Below are 19,568 nucleotides of genomic sequence, written 5' to 3' on the forward strand. Positions count from 1 at the left end.
TCATATATGTACATAGATACATTTTAAATATATTATATACATAAACAATAAACATACTATACATAGACAATACTTATATAGATAGATAGTAGTCTTTCAGCATCTTTTTAAACGATCGTAACGTCTGGGCACATCGAATTAGATAACTTCTTCCGGGATAAAAAGCCTTTTTCTTATTCTGGGTCTTCAGCTACTTCATACCAAATTTTATCCTGGTAATCCCACAGGAACGGAAATTATAGGGGTTTTTCTTTGACTACGCGGGCGAACTCGCTCGCGAAAAGCTAGTAGATTAAAAAAGAATGGTTTTAACTAGTTTATTACGATATATAGATAAATGGTGGATTTCATAAGCTGTAATTATTATCTAATTGTCACATTAAACATAGAAATCCTACTAATTACTTGTTATCATGCAAACCTGTTTTCTGTAAGACAATTATTTAATTAATGTAAAAAATCTTGATTTATATTGCATAATATACCTGTTACATAATATATCTGTTGTTGTAATGTTATCATAAAGTTTTATAAGGCGTAATTATCAACAAGAATAATTAATTCATGAACGTGTTCATTTTTTTTACCTCTTGTGCATTTTATTTATTTATTTATTTTCTTTGTGGGCTAAAAATAAAATTTTACCTATTCAAATAGTTATCCTTAGAAAAGTATTGATTTATTTATTATTCAGATTATACCGCTGTATTTAGTTATTTACATTCATTTATATCACACTCAATTCAGAATTTGCTCCGTGATAGAGTGTACAGACACCCAAACATTATTTTCATTCTTTAATATCTATAATGTATAAATTTTTAGAAATGTTATACGTAATGTAGGTATAAATCCATACTAATATTATAAATGCGAAAGTAACTCTGTCTGTCTATCTGTTACTCAATCACGCCTAAACTACTGAACCAATTTTCATGAAATTTGGTATGTAGATATTTTGATACCCGAGAAAGGACATAGGCTACTTTTTATCCCGGGAAAATGACGCTATCCCGGAAATCCCACGGGAACGGGAACTATGCGGGTTTTTCTTTGACTGCGAAACCTAGTTATTTATACAAACGTATCTATTCTAATAAAAAAAATCCGTTTGAGCTGTGACTTTCAATGCTTTTATGGCTATTATTTATAAATAGAAATATCAATAAAAAGACAATAGGACAAAACATCAAAATCTATTCTCACAATAATGTTAATATGTATGACGTCGAACAGTTCACATCTATTTATATTAAAAATCATTTCACGGCGTTGTTCTGCAATAATGATAAAATATGCATATAACGACATATTATTGCATTTTATTAACATAAGTAGGTACCTATAAATAAAATAATTACAGTTCCCTTTCAGGTACTAGTCCTCATTAACTAAAGGTAAATGTCAAATGATTTCTTCTTCTTTAACTCTTTACCATTAAGAATTTCAGTCAGATGAAAGGGATGCATTCGGAATTACGCCATGATGCACAATTTATTCAATTTTGAATTTTCTTGATAATAACTTAAATTAAATTTGATATGTACCTACTTTCATAGCATTCAAATGCTTTATGAGATTTTTTTTAATAATAGAAAAAATCGATACGAGGTGGGCTTCTAATTTTTTCCTTCCCTTTTCCCACTTCAGAAGAAGCTGCCTGTAAGGGTGTTTTTCCACCAATAAAGAGCCATTTTTGAAGTGAAAACTTCTTTAGAGGCGTTGAGCACTTTTTCTGTAATGGGTATAAAATCTTAAACTCGCGTCAGGACACGTGACCTGATCGAAAAAGCGTAAGACGGATACCATTCCAAAATATCAAACATTCTCAACGTTAATCGTTTTCACTTCTGCCGGCACTCCCGGAGTGCAACCCGTCTTTTTTTTATGTGTAGGGCTTTCAGTGTGAAGCTAAAACCAAGTTTGTGGGGTCGACACCCTTGTCCCACGGCTGCCATCTTGAAAATAGCGATTGAAATGGTTTTTACGACATCTATTTAATTATATAAAAGAAAGTTGTGTATGTTCTACACACCTAAATATATTTAGGTACTTAGGGCTATTTAGGGCTATTTAGGTACTATTTTACCGGCGACATATACAGGTAGATGAGATTGTATGTGCGGGGATTGCTAATCCTGAAACCGATCCAGACCGATATTATGTATCACGAATATGATTCATGGACCGTGTGACACCATCAACCGCCAATCACCGCATGCATGGTTGACAGCGAGTGTTCCATAAGGTATCCACGAAAATTTACTGTAGAGACTATCGCAGGCAACACGATGATAAAGAATGAAAAGAGTTAATCCGAGTGCATCCCAGGCTGCAAAACGTAGTTTAATTCAATAATTTTTCTCTTGCACGTGTATGAAGTAATTAAGTATCTAATTATTGTTTTTTTTTATTCTATTTACCTATACCTATGTGTTATTCATGGAAATAAAATACTGTTATATATTATCTTTATTTATTATGTATCATTGTATTCCATTCATCAAAGCCTAAATTAGTTCCAAGCCCAATTAGCCCAAAGGTAACACGACATTCATTGACTGGGCGGTACGAAGTTCGTCGGGCCAGCTAGTATCTCATAAACTATTTATCTGATATAAAAATGGTTAATATTATTTGTTGAAAATTAAATGCTCTACAACTTTGGTCCAGTAACTTTTTGTCGTAGTAGTAGTTTTGTAGTGGTAGTTTTGTAGGCTACCTTTTATTGCGAAATATGTACCACGGGCGAAGCCGGGGCGGACCGCTAGTGGAATATAAATGAATAGATTGATTTCTACAAACACACTCCTCGCAAAACATCCTCACACATTATAATTATGTGGAAAAGCACGCTTAACCATCACATTGGGTAAGTAAGTATGAGTACCAGAGTTCCTGAGATTAGCGCGTTCAAATAAATAAACTCTTCAGCTTTATAATCTCAGCTTAAAATATAAGTATAGATAAATAGAACCAATTTCCTACACAAACATTTGCGAATAATGGATTAAAAGCAGTATAGAAATAGTATGACACAGATGCCGTACATGGTCAAATGACCAAATTTACCCCCGGCAAGTCTCGGAAATTAAATAAAAATTCCGACTTTGTGGACTACCATTTTTGTACGGCACTGAGCGGTTTCTTATTATTTTTAATGGATCTATCGATGGTTAAAAATGCCGTACAAAGATATATGACCAAAATTTACCGAGTCTACCTGTACTTTTGAATTCTCATCTGCACTCAGTTGGACAGCTTACAAGTGACGGCATAGTGATGAATCTTATTATTTTATGCTCTTCTATCGTTCTAGATATGTCCCCTGGTGGTTCAATTGACCCATATTTTTTTCCTATGCGGGCTTGTAGTCTATATTTAAATAAATCTTAGCATACGTATAATGAAGGCTTAATAATATATTATATAGAGCTGAGAGCTTTATTCAGTCTTAATAAATCGTCCGGTGCGGTCACACAACATGCTTGGACACAATGCATTATTACAATTACACCCGGATACTATACAAACGGTTCGAAAAAGTATTCATATGAATGCAGAAGAAGTGAAGCAAGCTGTTAATATCCTGAGGGATTGGGTTAAAATGCAACCGCATTTTAAGAAGAAATATTTTCGTTAGTATTCTTTTATTTCTTAGTATACTAAGCTGTGAACACTTGATTGGTATCGATTTTAAAGAACAGACAAAATTTGATTACGAGGCGAAGATTCGAACCCACGTCTTCTGCCTTTATTCTTTAAAATTATTGTTTATAAAGCATTTGAATGCTGTAAAAGTATAATATCAAATTCACTTGTATTTGTTTATTAAATGAAAGTAATTATTAAAAGATAAGAGTTGCTCAAGGAATATGTAAGTAATATGGTTTTCTACTGAAAAAAAAAAATTCCCTGAAGCAGTTTTGATGTAAATCGGTTAATTATCCTACTGTATTTACCTATATGCAAACTAAAAGTCTAATTTTTAATTAGTCTGAGGTTAACAAAGCTAATGACATCATACAAAATTATTAATTCTATATTTGCTTTTATAACAATTGCAATAAAATTGAGTTGTAAAACGTTGCAATTAGTTTGCAAAGGGACCACCCTCGTGTAATAAAAATACATTTTTAAATTATTGCACCATGAAATTTTATGACACCTATCTTTCAACAAGGTTCCAAATAAAAAAAATAAAAAAAAATCGTTCAAACGCGAGTCGGACTCACGACACTAAGGGTTCCGTACAAAAAAGTTAAAGAGCTGCTGAAAAAATTGTGCTAAATCGTTGCTTAACCTTTGTTTCACATCGACCTTTTTTATTGGTTGTTATAGCGGCACTAAAAATGCATCTATATTACAGTTATGTTTTATACTTATTGAGTTTATGTACTTAATGGCACTTTAATTTCATTACATTTTCCTGTAATTGTAGGTGCGGTAGACCATTTATTATTAATAATTAATAAGCTGTAATAAATGTAATCTGTATCCTTGTCCTTGTAAAATTCTTAAATAAATAAATAATTAATTAATACTTCAAGGAACTTTGAACTTAAACATCTTCATAGCTTATTAGTGAATAATATGTAAATCAAAGTAGCAGTCTCACTAGTGTAAATATTGTACCTTTGTTCGCAGATGACGCGTATCTGGAATCATATTTGATATCTTCAAAGGGTTCTATAGAAGACGCAAAGAAACACATTGACAAGATGTGTACGATGAGAACTCTTTTGCCACAATTCTTTGAAGTTAACGACGTAAGCAAAGACTTTGGGGATCTATTTGATATAATGTAAGCAAGACATCATTAATCTTATGTCCGGGATACACGAGGCTAGTTTTACAAGCTATGATTGCAAGCTAGTATTTCTGGCTTCGTGTAGATAAAACTAGCTTTATTTCTAAGCTAGAATACTAATAGGCTAGTTGACAAGCCAGGACACTACTATAATATTTTCCACTATCGTCACTACTATAATATATACCTACCTCTGATTTTTCGATTGACTGAACCGATTTTGTTTTTTTTTTCGAGAGCTGGTCCCATGTAGTAATATTAAAATTCTGACGATTTGAACGTGGTTTTATTTTTTCGTTAGTAACGAATTTTTGTTGATGCTACATTTCGAATACTTTAGAATGAGAGCAGCCACGCTAGTTAAACAAAAGTTTGCAAGATTGGAATAACATCAGATAGTAAATTTAAGAACGTTTCTCTGCTTGTCTAAAAATAGACCTTAAGTGTAAAAAAGAAATCTTTTTTATTTCAAGGAAAATAGCAGTTCTCCCAAAATTAACTGACGAACATCACAGAGTGTTTATCGTTAAAGCCTATGGAAATTTTACTGAATCGTTACATTTTACAAACTTTTATAGATGTGCTCATTATGTAAGTATTATTTTTATATATTAAAATATTTATTAAATAGGTAGCTTTTGAGATTTTAGTAATATGTAATAGATTATTTGCAGTCTTTAACTTTGCCTCTTAAATCCAAAAGGGGAGTATGCGCAGAGATATTATTAAATTATAATAATAATATGATTCTAGAATGAAAGATGGTTCTATTGCCTTGATCTCCAATATAACGAAATATTTACTCATATACGGTGTTACATACAGTGTTACAAATAGTAAAAGATATCTGGGGGCACGGTAGTGCCCCCGCCAAGACGAGCCAAGCGAAGCGCACGGGCACTACCTACCTTTTCTCGAAGCGCTTTGACGTTTTTTTGAACCCTCATAACTTGGGTTTGGATTATGCTAGATCAACAAAATTTTCGGGATATATTGTCAATAGCGGACTTATTGAACATATTAAGTTTTAATTACATTAGCTTCTATACTTCAGATTTTATTTATATCTAAAAAACGCTAATTTCGTCACTGATTCACTGATGATCATCAAAATTCTTAAGGTATTTCATAATGTCCTAGAAAGCTGAAATTTTGTATGTAAGCAAGTATTAGCACACAAACAACAAAAAATTATAAAACTTGTAACTTTCATCCTCCAACCCCTTAAACTAGGGGATGGGAGTTTGTATGAGACCTGTAATTTTAAATTAAATTTTGATGACGCTAGAGGTCTAATCTAATAATCTAAAACTTGGTTCCCCTAGATATAAAAAATTAAAAATTTAATCGACATATATTGAGACATATACTTCAGATCAGATCGTATAAATATGAATGAATTACCTAACTTCACAAACTCTACACATTAGTCAAAATATGTGGCTTGGCCGTTCGTTACTACAAGAACTATTGTATAACACAAAAGTAATGAACAGTGAATTAATTTTTCACCTTACGCCGATGTGAATGTAGCGAAATGGCCAAGCCACATATTTGACTAAGGTGTAGAGTTTGTGAAGTTAGGCCTTGTAGAGTTAGGGCGTGTAGTGTTAGAAGCTTGGCTCTACATGAGATCTGATCACTTTTTGACAGTGCGAGTCATATGGGCTCGTCTTGGCAACATTTTACATGAAAATGTTTTTGGTGGGATTATATTATCTAAAAGGAAAATTGCACGAAATTATTATCGAAATATAAAAAAACGTTGCCGCATTTTTTTCAGATTGCTGAATAAAAGGAAAATTGTTCGAAATTATACAATTTATTATTGAAGTATAAAATAAACGTTGCTGTATATTTTTTCAGATCGTTGAATACATTAAAATGCATGATTACATAAACAGTTTACGTATCGTTCAAGATTTGACTGCGTTTGATATGATAAAGTTTGTTTCAAAGCTGAATCCTATTGAATTGAGACAAGCTTTAAGTATTACTACGGTAAGATTTTAATATAACTATGTGTGTAGAGATAGAATCATGTTATGATGCATCATGAATATTTAATTATATACTAGCGGTCCGCCCCGGCTTCGCCCGTGGTACCTACATGTTTAAACTATCCTATCTCTCAAGTTGGATCGAAGTGCACATGGTGTGCGAATTTTATTGTAATCGGTTAAGTGGTTTAGGAGTCCATTGAGGACAAACATTGTGACACGAGATTTATGTATATTAAGATTAGTACTCTACCTTTTATGATAATAATACTCTCTGAGTATATCCTATCGTCTATAGTCTATACTAATATTATAAAGCTGACGAGTTTGTTGTAAGCAAAAAGCAAATAAAAAAAAAAATATATTAATTTATCCAAGACCATACAATGCACACTTGTTATACCAACTACCTAATACATTTATAAGTATATACATATTAAAATGAAAACATTAAAACGTATCTATTTTTAATACAACAATATTAAAAATAGATACGTTTATCAAATAGATATATTGATGATTTTCATTCATTAAAATTTTCAGGACTGCTATGGCTTAAAAATAAAAGGCATACATTTTATAAGTCCCTCAAAAGCAGTAGAAGCCCTAGTGACCATTGTGAAACAGGTGCTGAAACCGAAGATTGCTAATCGCATCTTCGTTCACAAAACTTATGAGGAACTACATGATATTATAAGCAAAGATGTACTACCAGTTGAATTTGGTGGAAAAGAGAGGTCCATTTGGAAAATTCATGGTAATTTTAAGTCTTTATTTAATAACACTAGACAACTATTATTGGGTATGAACTTGAACATTTTTTCTCAAACAAAGTCACAATAATTTTACAAAATATCTTCAAACTTTACTTTAACATTAATGCTCTACATTTCTCTATTAATCTACTCTACATTATTAGAAATAAAGATTTATCAATGTATTTGTTACAGTCAAAACCCTGAACTATTCAATATACTTATTGACGGTTATTAAGGTTATTGACCGACACCCTTAGTCAATAACCTTATTGACTGATTTAAAGAGCAGACATTCAGTCAATATAGGTTTAAACCAACGTACTGAATAGATTTTAACATTTAAATCTTTCTGTAATGGACAAGTAAAACAATAGAGAGTCGGTTCTGGCACCCGCAGGCCGCTGCCGCGGCATGCCGTAGGGAAAACGTAAATATTTACCACAAGCGAAGCCGGGGCGGACCGCTAGTAAACCAATAAATGTTTCAGATGATTGGGTGAAAGAATTATCATCTGAGAAGCATTTGCAATACATGCGTGAGATGAAGGAAGCGTGTACTGACGAAGGGCTCCGACCTCAAGAAAAATTCAATGAAGATTATGCTGGCATGCCTGGAACATTCCGACTGTTAACTGTGGATTAAAATATAAAAAAATGATAAATAAAAATCTAATTTATTCGTAAATATAGATAAGTAATGGTGTTACAGTATATTCAAAATAAAACAATGTTTTGTTGTTAAGCATATTTTATTTGAACAGCATGGATGTTATGAAAAAAAAAACAAAAAGATTAAAATTACTAGCTTTTTTTGCTCATTATCAAGCTTTTTATTATATATCGCAATTATTTAGAAAACATCATTGTCTACAGGGATATTATTAGTTTTTAGCATTTTAAATCTCCTTTTTCTGATACACAGGCAATTGTTGAAAGCATTGCCATGAACTGCGTCGCGGGAGGCGGGTTATTTTCTGTGAAAATATAAAAAGTGTTAATAAATTACAATGGAATTTTATTACTTATATACTATACTAATTAGATAGCTTCATTTAAAAGCCTTTCATTTAAAATGCACATGTAAAAGCTGAATGTTCGTAACCTTGTTTTCGAGGTAAACATAGTGTAAGATTTATTACTCAATTATTATAGTATACTAGCTTATCACCCGCGGCTTCGCCCGCTTTGTCTCAAACCTAATAGGTAAATTATATACTAAAACATTCCTCTTGAATCACTCGTTCTAATAGTTTTAAAGATTTAAGCATACATAGGGACATAGGGACAGAGAAAGCGACTTTGTTTTGTACTATGTAGTGATAGGTTACAACGAAATAAAATAAAACATACTGAGCAATATTCTGTCGTGATTTATAGACCTCAAGTTTAAATAGGCGTAACAGTTTATATAATTTACTAGCTGCTCCGTGCGGTTTCACCCCCGTGGCTCCACTCCTGTTAGTCGTAGAGTGATACAATATAATAATACAATTAAGTTTAAACTATAATAATTATTTTGATTAAGGGTTTAATATTGAAAACAATACAATATATTGAAACACACACATGTGACTTATTTGAACATTCATTGCTTTGACCATCTGAGTTTTCAAAATGACAACTAGATATTTAAGCCAATAACGATTTGCTTAAATTATAATACCTATGTAAAGTTTCAATATATTATTTATTTATTGAATACAGCTATTGACAGAGATCTCTGAGATTTACGATTACATACGATTACAGAGACAAGCTACTTAACAAAGCAAGTCTATATAATATCATTCCATTCTTTGTAATCCAAACAGTCATGAGAATACCTCTCACTATCTATACATCTATCTCGTATCTTATCTTAGGAACATGGTGTCATATTGACGTATAATTTACATGGCTACTGATTATAATAGATTCACATAACGCTCAATATTCAAACCAGCCAGTTCTTAACGTCATACACTTAAACAATTATTTACTTGTTGACTCTTTTTTATGTATTCTAATTTATGTCTAGTGTTTTGTCAACTATGGGAACTGAAGGTCAAATATGGTAGAGAAGTATTAGAATAACATAGAATTGATGTGTGATAAGACGGAAAAATGGAAGTTTTGCCTGAAAATAAAATTCTCAAGTTTCATCCAGATACTTTAAGTGTTGTGAGAAAAGATATTAATTTATACAAACCTGGGGAAGTAAAAGAGGCTCTCGTTATTTTGAAAGAATGGATACAGGCACAGAGACACTTTAAGAAAAAAGATTTTGGTGATTAGATAATTCCCTTCAGTGTATTTACACTTATTTTAAATTATGTTAATACAGCTTCATTAGTATAAAATAATTGCAAATTATTTGTAACAGGGAGTCTCCTCGTGACCACTTTCGCTATAAAATGTTCGAAAGTTAGAAACATTGGGTTAAATAACACACACACGGACACTAGACAAACGGATTAGGAAGTTATGTTATAATTTACAATCTCTAAGTACTATTTATCTTCGATGATATGAAAACATATCAGGTTCTATCAACGGTTCTATGTAGGTCTTTGTCAGATATTCATTTTATAATAGGTATTTATTGTTATATGCTTACTGAATCACGAATCACCTATTTTTTATCTAGAGAGGTTAATTAAATTACGAGAAATTCCGTTTATATTATATTGTGTCTATATTAGCTGAAACTATTTTTTTTATTTGTTTGTTACCTACAAACGTTCGAATGAGTGAACGAATTTTGATTATAATTTTTATATTTGAAAGCTGATTCCTTCCATATGGTTCCATTTAAATATGGCTTACTTGTGACAATTTGAAGGCGGTTTAAATGTTTGTTTCAAAATAATTATATACATTCTGACAATTGACAAATAACCATTATTTTCTAGCTGACCACTATTTAGAATCTACATTGATAGCAGCAAAAGGGTCAATAGAGCGGGCTAAAAAACTCCTAGATGGTATGTGCACTCTGAGGACGTTACTACCGAAGTTTTTCAACAGCTTCGATGTTAGAAGAGATACCTGTGAATTTAGCAAAATTACGTTCGTATTTTTTTATATATTCAATACTCTTGTATTTATTATGGTTTTGAATATTTATTTACTTGTACTCTTGCTTTTATTTATGTTTCTTAGTTCATGACTAATCGCTAACAGTTGTTAGTAATAGAGCCTATTGTTTTGTCATTAGAGCCCATACGTCTCTCTCGAAAAATAGAATTATATTTTTGCTATTTCCTAAATAGTAATATTCTACGATACAGATAACATGTTACATTTTTAATCGCGATTTTGTTGATATTGATAAAAAGTTACGATTTAAATTGGCTTTGTTATGATTGACTTACCTTCCATGTTGACTTTTTTGAGATTATCTATTTCACAAAAAATATAAGATAAATAGTAGCATAAGCAGCTAAAGATTAATTTCAACGACTAAATATGTATTTCGAGACATTAATTATTCATAAAATTTACACAATACAAAAGGTTTTAGATATGTCATTCTACAATTAAATCATAATAAACTATTTATCTACAGGATGAGTAATAATTAGTGACTTGCAATAATGGTTAAATAATATGCAGTTTACTGATGAAGCAAGTCACTGTATTGTGCAAGGAAAATTTAATTTTCTCTCAAATAACCGATGTATAAGGGAAATTAAATTTTCTCTCAAATATCTGAACGTTTTATTATTTTCTAAAAATGCATAGAATACTTGGACTTATTAGTCATCTGACTAATTATTTCCCCATTTAATAGTCAATTTTAATAATTCTATTAGTTATTTAATTAACATTTAGTATTTACTATATTTACAGGTTTCCCATATTACTGCCAAAACTAACGAAAGATCATCACAGAGTATATGCAATCAAAGCAACTGGGAATTTCTCCACCACAGAACAATATTTACAGTTTTATAAATATTGTGCCCTGGTAAATATGGTATTATTTATTTAGTCATGCATTGCATACATTTACAACACAAACTTTCTTCACGTTACAAAAATATTGATTAATTTGTAGCTAATTTAAACTATCTGATATAAAATTATGTTTAACTAGCTCTCCGCCCGCGGCTTCGTCCGCTTTGTCTAAAGCCTATTAAATTATATACTAAAACCTTCCTCTTTAATCATTGTATATCTATTAAAAAAACGCATCAAAATCCGTTGCGTAGTTTGAACGATTTAAGCATGTATAGGGACAGAGAAAGCGACTTTGTTTTATGCTACGTAGTGATTATATTTTTTTGTCTACAAATAGTGTATCATTTATATTTCTAAGCTTTAAATTATTATGCTTTCAGATGGGTGAATATGCAAAATTACATGACTACGTTGCTAATATTCAAATTGTACTCGATTTAGCTGAGTCAAATATATTGAAAATTGTATCTATTGTAGATCTCGTTGACTTAAGGCAAGGATTAACTATACTAATGGTAAGATATTATTTAGCTATTCATTATTCAATATTAATAATAGGTAACATTTAAATTGGCTTGAGTTAAAAAAAAATATACATATAACTTTTGGAAAATTTACTACATGAACCAGACAATATTAAATTAATCTTCATATAAAGAACAACTATATTTTGTTTGCATAATTACTTTAAAAATATAAGTCAATAATCCTCATACAGTTAATATAAATAAATTTACTAATAAATGCCCTATTATAATCATCAAAAGCTTCAAAATGACTATAACGCTATCCTATAAATTATAACAATAATGTATTTACTTCAAGGACGGTTTCGGTCTACGAATCAAAGGGATCCACATTATCACAGAGTCAAAGACAATAGAAGCCCTATTAGGATTATTGAAGCAAGTTCTGAAACCGAAGATCGTCAGTCGGCTACATACGTATAAAACTAGTGAAGCTGTGTGCAATATTATTGGCAAAGATGTTCTGCCTGTTGATTTGGGAGGCAACGAACGGTCGTGTGAAATTCTACATGGTAAGGAAATGTTTGAAATTCAAGTCATTATTGAAATTGAAGATGGTTGAGATGTAATGAAAGATGATTTTAATGCATTGCTATTTGGTGCAAAAATTATGCATGCAAGCTGGTGTCATATTATGCCAGGAAAATATATTAAAAAATTAATTCTGGTTAAAAAAAGAACAAGTCATTATATACTATTTAATGAAAATAATGTATCTTTGAATCGACTATAACAAAATTGTGTTTTGAAGAGTGTTAATCTATACTATCTATACTAATATTATAAAGAGGAAAAGTTTGTAAGTATGTATGTATGTATGTATGGTTTTCACGCAAAAACTACAGGACCGATTTCAAAAATTCTTTCACCATTAGAAAGCTGCATCTTTACTGAGCAACATAGGCTATATTGCATTTTCAAAAAAATTAGAGATCCTTACCAAAAATGCAATAATGTAACCCAAGGTGTAAAAAAATCCTCAATAAAACTTCTTTCATCGCGTGCGCTGCGGAATCTATTGAAGATAGAACAAAAAAATGTTCTACGGTATTATAGAATGGATCAATATCTACAAGAAAGTCCGCGATACCATATGTCCATCTTCAGTAGTTATGTTACTACAACAACTTTTTTACGTTTTCAAAGTAAATAGAAGTGCCGACAGTAATCAAACCATGTTATCCATACACATGTATTAATCCTTATCCCATTAAATGATGTTTTATTATAGACTGTTTCAATACCAGCAAAATACTTTTTAAATGAAAAGAATTGGATATTCCATTCAAAAGATATAACGAATTTTTAAAAGTGTCAATCTACAGAAAATAGTAGGTATACTGTTCGAGCAGGCCGTAGTGCGGGGGTCACGGAGGAATTCTACCATTATGCGTCTTGACGGAACACAGTGGGGTTTTGGTCGGTAGGAATCCGATACATCATACAACCCACGGCCTCTCCCCCGGAGGCCGTGGGTATCTATGAAAGATTTCCCCACTAAAACAAAAAAAAAGGCCGTAGTGCAGGACGGGGTAAAGGTGATTTTCATGTGATTAAAAATTAAACCTATAGTCCGACCTATAGTAGACTTTTCACTGTAACGATATCGCTATCTATGCGGGTGAAACCGCAGGGCATTGCTAGTATTTATATATTGTAGCTATCTACAATATATAAATATTAACACTACCAAAAATAATAATAACTAAATATTAACAATATCTATATATTGTCTTGTTATATTTATTATGTCCTAAGAGATTGAAGTAATGTTTGTCGATTTGGGGCTAAGGTAAACTACTACAAAATAGTTGCGGTCATGTTACAGAATGTAACATACTTGTGGTATGTATTGTATGAATGGGATAATAATTCCAAGATGGTCAGGAAAAGGGTTTAATGGAGGTAGGTTGATATTTAGAAATATCAATAGCAATTTGCGGTTTTAGATAAACGAATAATTATTGAAAATGTCTCTCTTCAATACAGTTGCATCGTGTTGTAATTATGTCGTTAACTTGCGTATATTCTTTCTGCATTTAACGATTTTTCATTCATTTTTGTATAAATAAACTGAACTGTCTAAAAATTATATCTGTTATTACTCAAATCTAACTATGTCTAATATTTCTTATCATTTTATTTGTAGGAAAATTAAACATAGAATTTACACAAAAAGTAATACAAAATAACATTATTTTATTATAAACCTGTAAACTTTAAACTAAGTTTACAATTACTTAGCTTACATGTGTTAAAATCTTCGGGTATTTGTGAACCTATTGTTACGTCATACCGTTATTTATTGATACTTATGTTATATAATTCTAAATTTACTATTTTTACAGAGGAATGGCTAGAGGTTCTATCATCAGAAGATTTCACTAGATATATAGAGGATTTGTACAAAGGTGGTACTGATGAAACGCGTCGATCGTCAGGAAAATTCAATGAAGAATATTCGGGATTGCCAGGGACTTTCAGAGTATTGACACTAGATTAAATATTATATATAACTAGCGGTCCGCCCCGGCTTTGCCCGTGGTACATATGAAAAATAGATGTTGGCCGATTCTCAGACTTACCCGATATGCACAGAAAATTTCATGAGAATCGGTCCACCCGTTTCGGAGGAGTATGCAGACTAACATTGTGACACGAGAATTTTATATATAAGAAGAATATGAGATGATAGTTGTATGTATATAATATTTAAAATGTAAATAAATAGTTAATTCAGGCACCAGGAGAGATTTAATAATAATTGTACTGTTCCCAATTGCTAACAAGACTCAATTATACAAACATAAAAAGTATACTTTTAAGAAAATATAGCTCTATATAATTGGCGCATGCTGTGTTAACCTCTAATTATTTGTTACTTTATCGCAAGAACTATATGTTATGTAGTAATATTTATATTTAAGAATCATTGTGAACAAATGTTGATTGACCAAATAAATAAAATAAAAAAATTGTGCTCACCTACACAACGGTGCATTTAGATCAGACAAGCGAATGCTCATTCTAACCCTAATACTGTGAATTATTTTAGTGTAAACAGGCGTAGAGCATTATTTCGTTGTTCTTAGTGCGTTCGAAAAGATTATATGCAATGCTTTAATATTGAACAAAATTGAATACGAGTTTTCGTTTACACTAAAAGATCACGAAAGAATGTTCTTGCTCTAGATCGAGCTCCATGCTCGTTTAGTCTAAATGCACCATAAGAAAGCAAAAAAAAAATATTTAATTTATGTTCAATTATTCTGAGGGTATAATTACATTCCAAAATAATTTCGATATGCCGTTTCTATTATAATACTTTCTGTGGTATTGGTAATACTAGTTTTATTTTATGAATTAACGTAAGATTTCATTAAAAATATATACCGTATATATGTATATACCGGATTAATACTTTAAATCTAAACCACTGATAACTTTAATCCCAAAGTGCAAACAATTGCATACATTTACGCAATATTGAGTAAGGAACATCCATGCATATTGCATAGTTTTTATTTTATTTGTGAAGCATTTTATTCATTGTTAAATGGTAAAAGATAAGGTCAACACAATATTTAAATATGCCTTAATATGGGTTCCGTATGATATTTAAATTAATATAGGTATATTAAGAGTATATCACTGAGAAATTATAAGTTCTAAGTAAGTTATAAGTCTCTACATACAATATTCAAATAATTACAGACATTACTTCCCAAATTACTTTTCTATTTATGAGGTTTGGCTGCAACCTTCATTTTCTTTTGTTTTTTATTTCTAAAGATGTACCAGAGACATCGAAAGGAGAGGGTCAGATGTCCCATTAGTACCAAATAAGTATTTATCATCGTAAATGACTAATTATCATGTACGCAAGTGTTAATAAACCAATAAAAAAGATATACAATAATGTTATCATATTGTTATGGTTGTAATTAATTTATGTATTGTGTTTACAATATTGTAACATAAACAAAGTACATTTAATAGATATGATTACTAGCTCTGCACCCGCGGCTTTGGCCGCGTACCTATTCAAAAAAAAACCCGCATAATTATATGATTCATCCTATGTCATTTCACAGGTCTCACGCTATTTCTGAACCAAAATTCATCCAAATCAGTTCTGTGGTTCAAGCGTGACAGATAGACAAACAAAGTTACTTTCACAGATATGATTATTAGCTCTGCTCCCGCGGCTTTGACCGCGTATTCAAAGAAAAACCCGCATAATTATATGATTCATCCTGTCATTTCACAGGTCTCACGAAAGACAGACAAGAGTTACTTTCGCAGTTATAATATTAGTTAGGATAAGCAATCGTGCAAGATTAAAAAAGCACGCAATTTCTTGCATTTTTATAAATATTTTTACGAAATCCTTCTTTGATAAAAACGTTCAGTTATTTTGAGCACTAAAGCATGTATAACCACTACGAGTTGATATTTTTAAAAGTACATTTTTTCTCTCTATAGGTCAATGGTATCATTTATTGTCATTAATACCAATCGCATTTTAACATCTGAATTAAAAATCTTACTTCCTACTTTAATATAAAAATTCGAAAGTTACCAGATTCCTTCATGCTCCATATGGGGTCTTTTAAAATTATTTTTTGTGGTATTTCTGCACCAGATTACAAAATGTTGTACCTATAACATTTATTTTTGTCTGAATCTGAAGATCTGTTAAACAAATGAATATTTTTTCAATACCATATAACTCAAGTAAAAAAGCTGGTATCTTGCTATATTTTGTTACTTTTCGGTACTAATAATGTTATTGACATTCATGTATCAAAAATATTTTTAAATATTGATTTCGTTAACCATTCTTTGGAATTTTCTAAATTTAAGAGAAAGTAGGATTAATTTAGCTTTCTACTAAATAATTTATAACTAAACAAAAAAAGTAAGCTCTACACTGCACTGATTTATTTAATTATCTCATAAGACTTTTATCGTATTATAGTACTTTGTAAATTCATAAATATACCTACTTACGAATATAACAAATTGCGTTTTTTTTACATTTAGGTATCAAAAGGAATTTACATATTGGTTAGTAAGGCTCTTGTTATTTACTTATTTATAACTAGCTGTGCCCGCGACTTCGTCCGCGTGGAATAGTGACTGCATAGTAGTTACTACTTACACACAATTATTGAGTAAACACGTCTTGAAACACGTACTATCATATACAACTAAATTATAAGTACTTACACATTATTATAAAGTTAAGAAATAAAATAAATAATAACACAAAAGAACTGTTAGTAAAATTTATTACTAAACTGAGCTATAAAACTTAGGTACAGAAGAGTTCAAAATTTCCAGGATGTGGTTATTCTCCCGCTCCCATATTCCTTCTACTTTCACAGACTTTCAACTTTTCCCTTTCACCCTTAGTAAATGGCAGAACCGATTTTGATCTAAATTCTAAACCATGTCTAATCATACCTATATATTATGTACATTGTACATGTCATATCCTTTCGTTTGGTACTCTATTTGGATTATGTATCCCCACTATCACCCCAAGGTGCCCTATATGTAATAAACAGATTAACCAATTTTGATAAAACATGACTAATTGTAATTCACACGTCATTTGATATGCCGCTTGATTATATTATTTGACCACATTCGATTATTCATTCCCACTTTTACCGCTATAAATCAATAAATGGATGAACCGATTTTGATTAAATATGCCTCATCATACTTCTCACGTCAGGTCATGCCCTTTCATTTGATATGCCACTTGGGTATATTATTTGACAACTTTTATTCCCACTTTTATACCTATATCCAATAAATGGATGAACCAATTTTGATAAAATATTGTACTTTACACGTCATGTCTTTCATTAGATAAGTCACTTGAGTATATTTGATAAAATTTATTTATTTATTCCCACTTTTACCCCTATATCAAATAAATGGATGAACCGATTTTGATAACATTGGACTACTTAATTGTTTCTGACAGGTCGTCTTTTTTCATTTGATATATCACTTGGGTATAACAGACAGCATTCGTTTTTCTCATTCCCACTTTTGCCCTACATATAATTATTGGATGAACCGATTTTGATTAAATATGCCTCATTATACTTCTCACGTCAGGTCATGCCCTTTCATTTGATATGCCACTTGGGTATATTCGACAACTTTTATTCCCACTTTTATACCTACATATTATATCCAATAAATGGATGAACCAATTTTGATAAAATATTATGTCTTATTGTACTTTACACGTCATGTCTTTCATTGGATACGTCACTTGAGTATATTTGATAAAATTTATTTATTTATTCCCACTTTAACCCCTATATCAAATAAATTGATGAACCAATTTTGATATAATTTGACTTGTTGTTTCTGACAGGTCGTCCTTTTTCATTTGATATATCACTTGGGTATAACAGACAACATTCGTTTTTTTCATTCCCACTTTTACCCCTCTATATAATAAATGGATGAACCGATTTTGATTAAATACCAATGCCTCATTATACTTCTCACGTCAGGTCATGCCCTTTCATTTGATATGCCACTTAGGTATATTTGACAACTTTTATTGCCACTTTTATCCAATAAATGGATGAACCAATTTTGAATATGTCTTATTGTACTTTACACGTCATGTCTTTCATTAGATACGTCACTTGAGTATATTTGATAAAATTCATTTATTTATTCCCACTTTTACCCCTATATCAAATAAATGGATGAACCGATTTTGATAAAATTTGACTAATTGTTTATGACATGTCGTCTATTTTCATTTGATATATCACTTGGGTATAACCTACATTAACAACCTACATTAACAACTAACATGCGTTTTTTTCACCCCTATATAATATAATAAACAACTAATGTAACAAAAAAACCGCATCTAATTCGTATTACCCGTTAGCGAGCTACGGTGGCACAGACAGACACGCAATACACACATAGCGGTCATAACACCCCTCTTTTTGCGTCGGGGGTTAAAAATATAATACCTACGACATAATTTCAAAGACCTTTTATATAGAAAATTTACCTAGAAGTAACCATAATGCTATTTGTGCAGGTTTTAGACTTATGAGCAAAAATCTAAATAAAGGTCCTTTGACCCCCCCTACTACCCCCTCAGCATAACCACCCCCCCCACGCTTGGGGACTTTCGATATGATCATCTGGACATGTCAAGGAATAACTTTAGCGTATAATTTACGTAATAAAGTAATTCATGTATAGAATGCCTTAGCAAATGTTCGCTGTGATTACTTAAATGGTCATAACTTTTTTATTTATGAACCGATTGACATGAAATAAACACTAAATGTTAAATGAAGCTTACCACAATATATTAGTGAAAACCGCATCTAAATCGGATAAGCCGTTTCTGAGATTAGCGTGTTCAAACATACAGACAAACAGACAAACAGACAAACAGACAAACAGACAAAAATTTTTTTAACAACAGTTTTGGGTTTGGGATCGATTTAGTAATAACCCCTGCTAAT

General features: G+C 31.1%; 2 protein-coding genes across 2 annotated transcripts; both read left to right on the forward strand.

The window, feature by feature from the left end:
- The first annotated feature begins 3,467 nt into the window (after positions 1-3,467).
- LOC149899052 (clavesin-1-like) lies at positions 3,468-8,270 on the forward strand. Its single transcript, XM_090114735.1, has 6 exons — positions 3,468-3,638; positions 4,648-4,804; positions 5,284-5,401; positions 6,677-6,811; positions 7,354-7,567; positions 8,056-8,270. Exons 1-6 carry the CDS (start codon positions 3,485-3,487, stop codon positions 8,208-8,210), a joined length of 933 nt encoding a protein of 310 aa, XP_089970861.1. The 5' UTR covers positions 3,468-3,484; the 3' UTR covers positions 8,211-8,270.
- A 1,227-nt stretch (positions 8,271-9,497) lies between these two features.
- On the forward strand, positions 9,498-14,546 carry LOC149899053 (uncharacterized). The gene is made up of 6 exons (XM_090114794.1): positions 9,498-9,833; positions 10,459-10,615; positions 11,399-11,516; positions 11,890-12,024; positions 12,335-12,548; positions 14,385-14,546. The coding sequence occupies exons 1-6, from the start codon at positions 9,671-9,673 to the stop codon at positions 14,537-14,539; spliced, it is 942 nt and encodes a 313-aa protein (XP_089970920.1). The 5' UTR covers positions 9,498-9,670; the 3' UTR covers positions 14,540-14,546.
- Positions 14,547-19,568: the final 5,022 nt, after the last annotated feature.

Source organism: Colias eurytheme, chromosome 21 (genome assembly GCF_061535395.1).
Source record: "Colias eurytheme isolate Ceu_HAF_F1 chromosome 21, ilColEury1 Martin Lab GWU primary, whole genome shotgun sequence".
Classification (NCBI taxonomy): domain Eukaryota; kingdom Metazoa; phylum Arthropoda; class Insecta; order Lepidoptera; family Pieridae; genus Colias; species Colias eurytheme.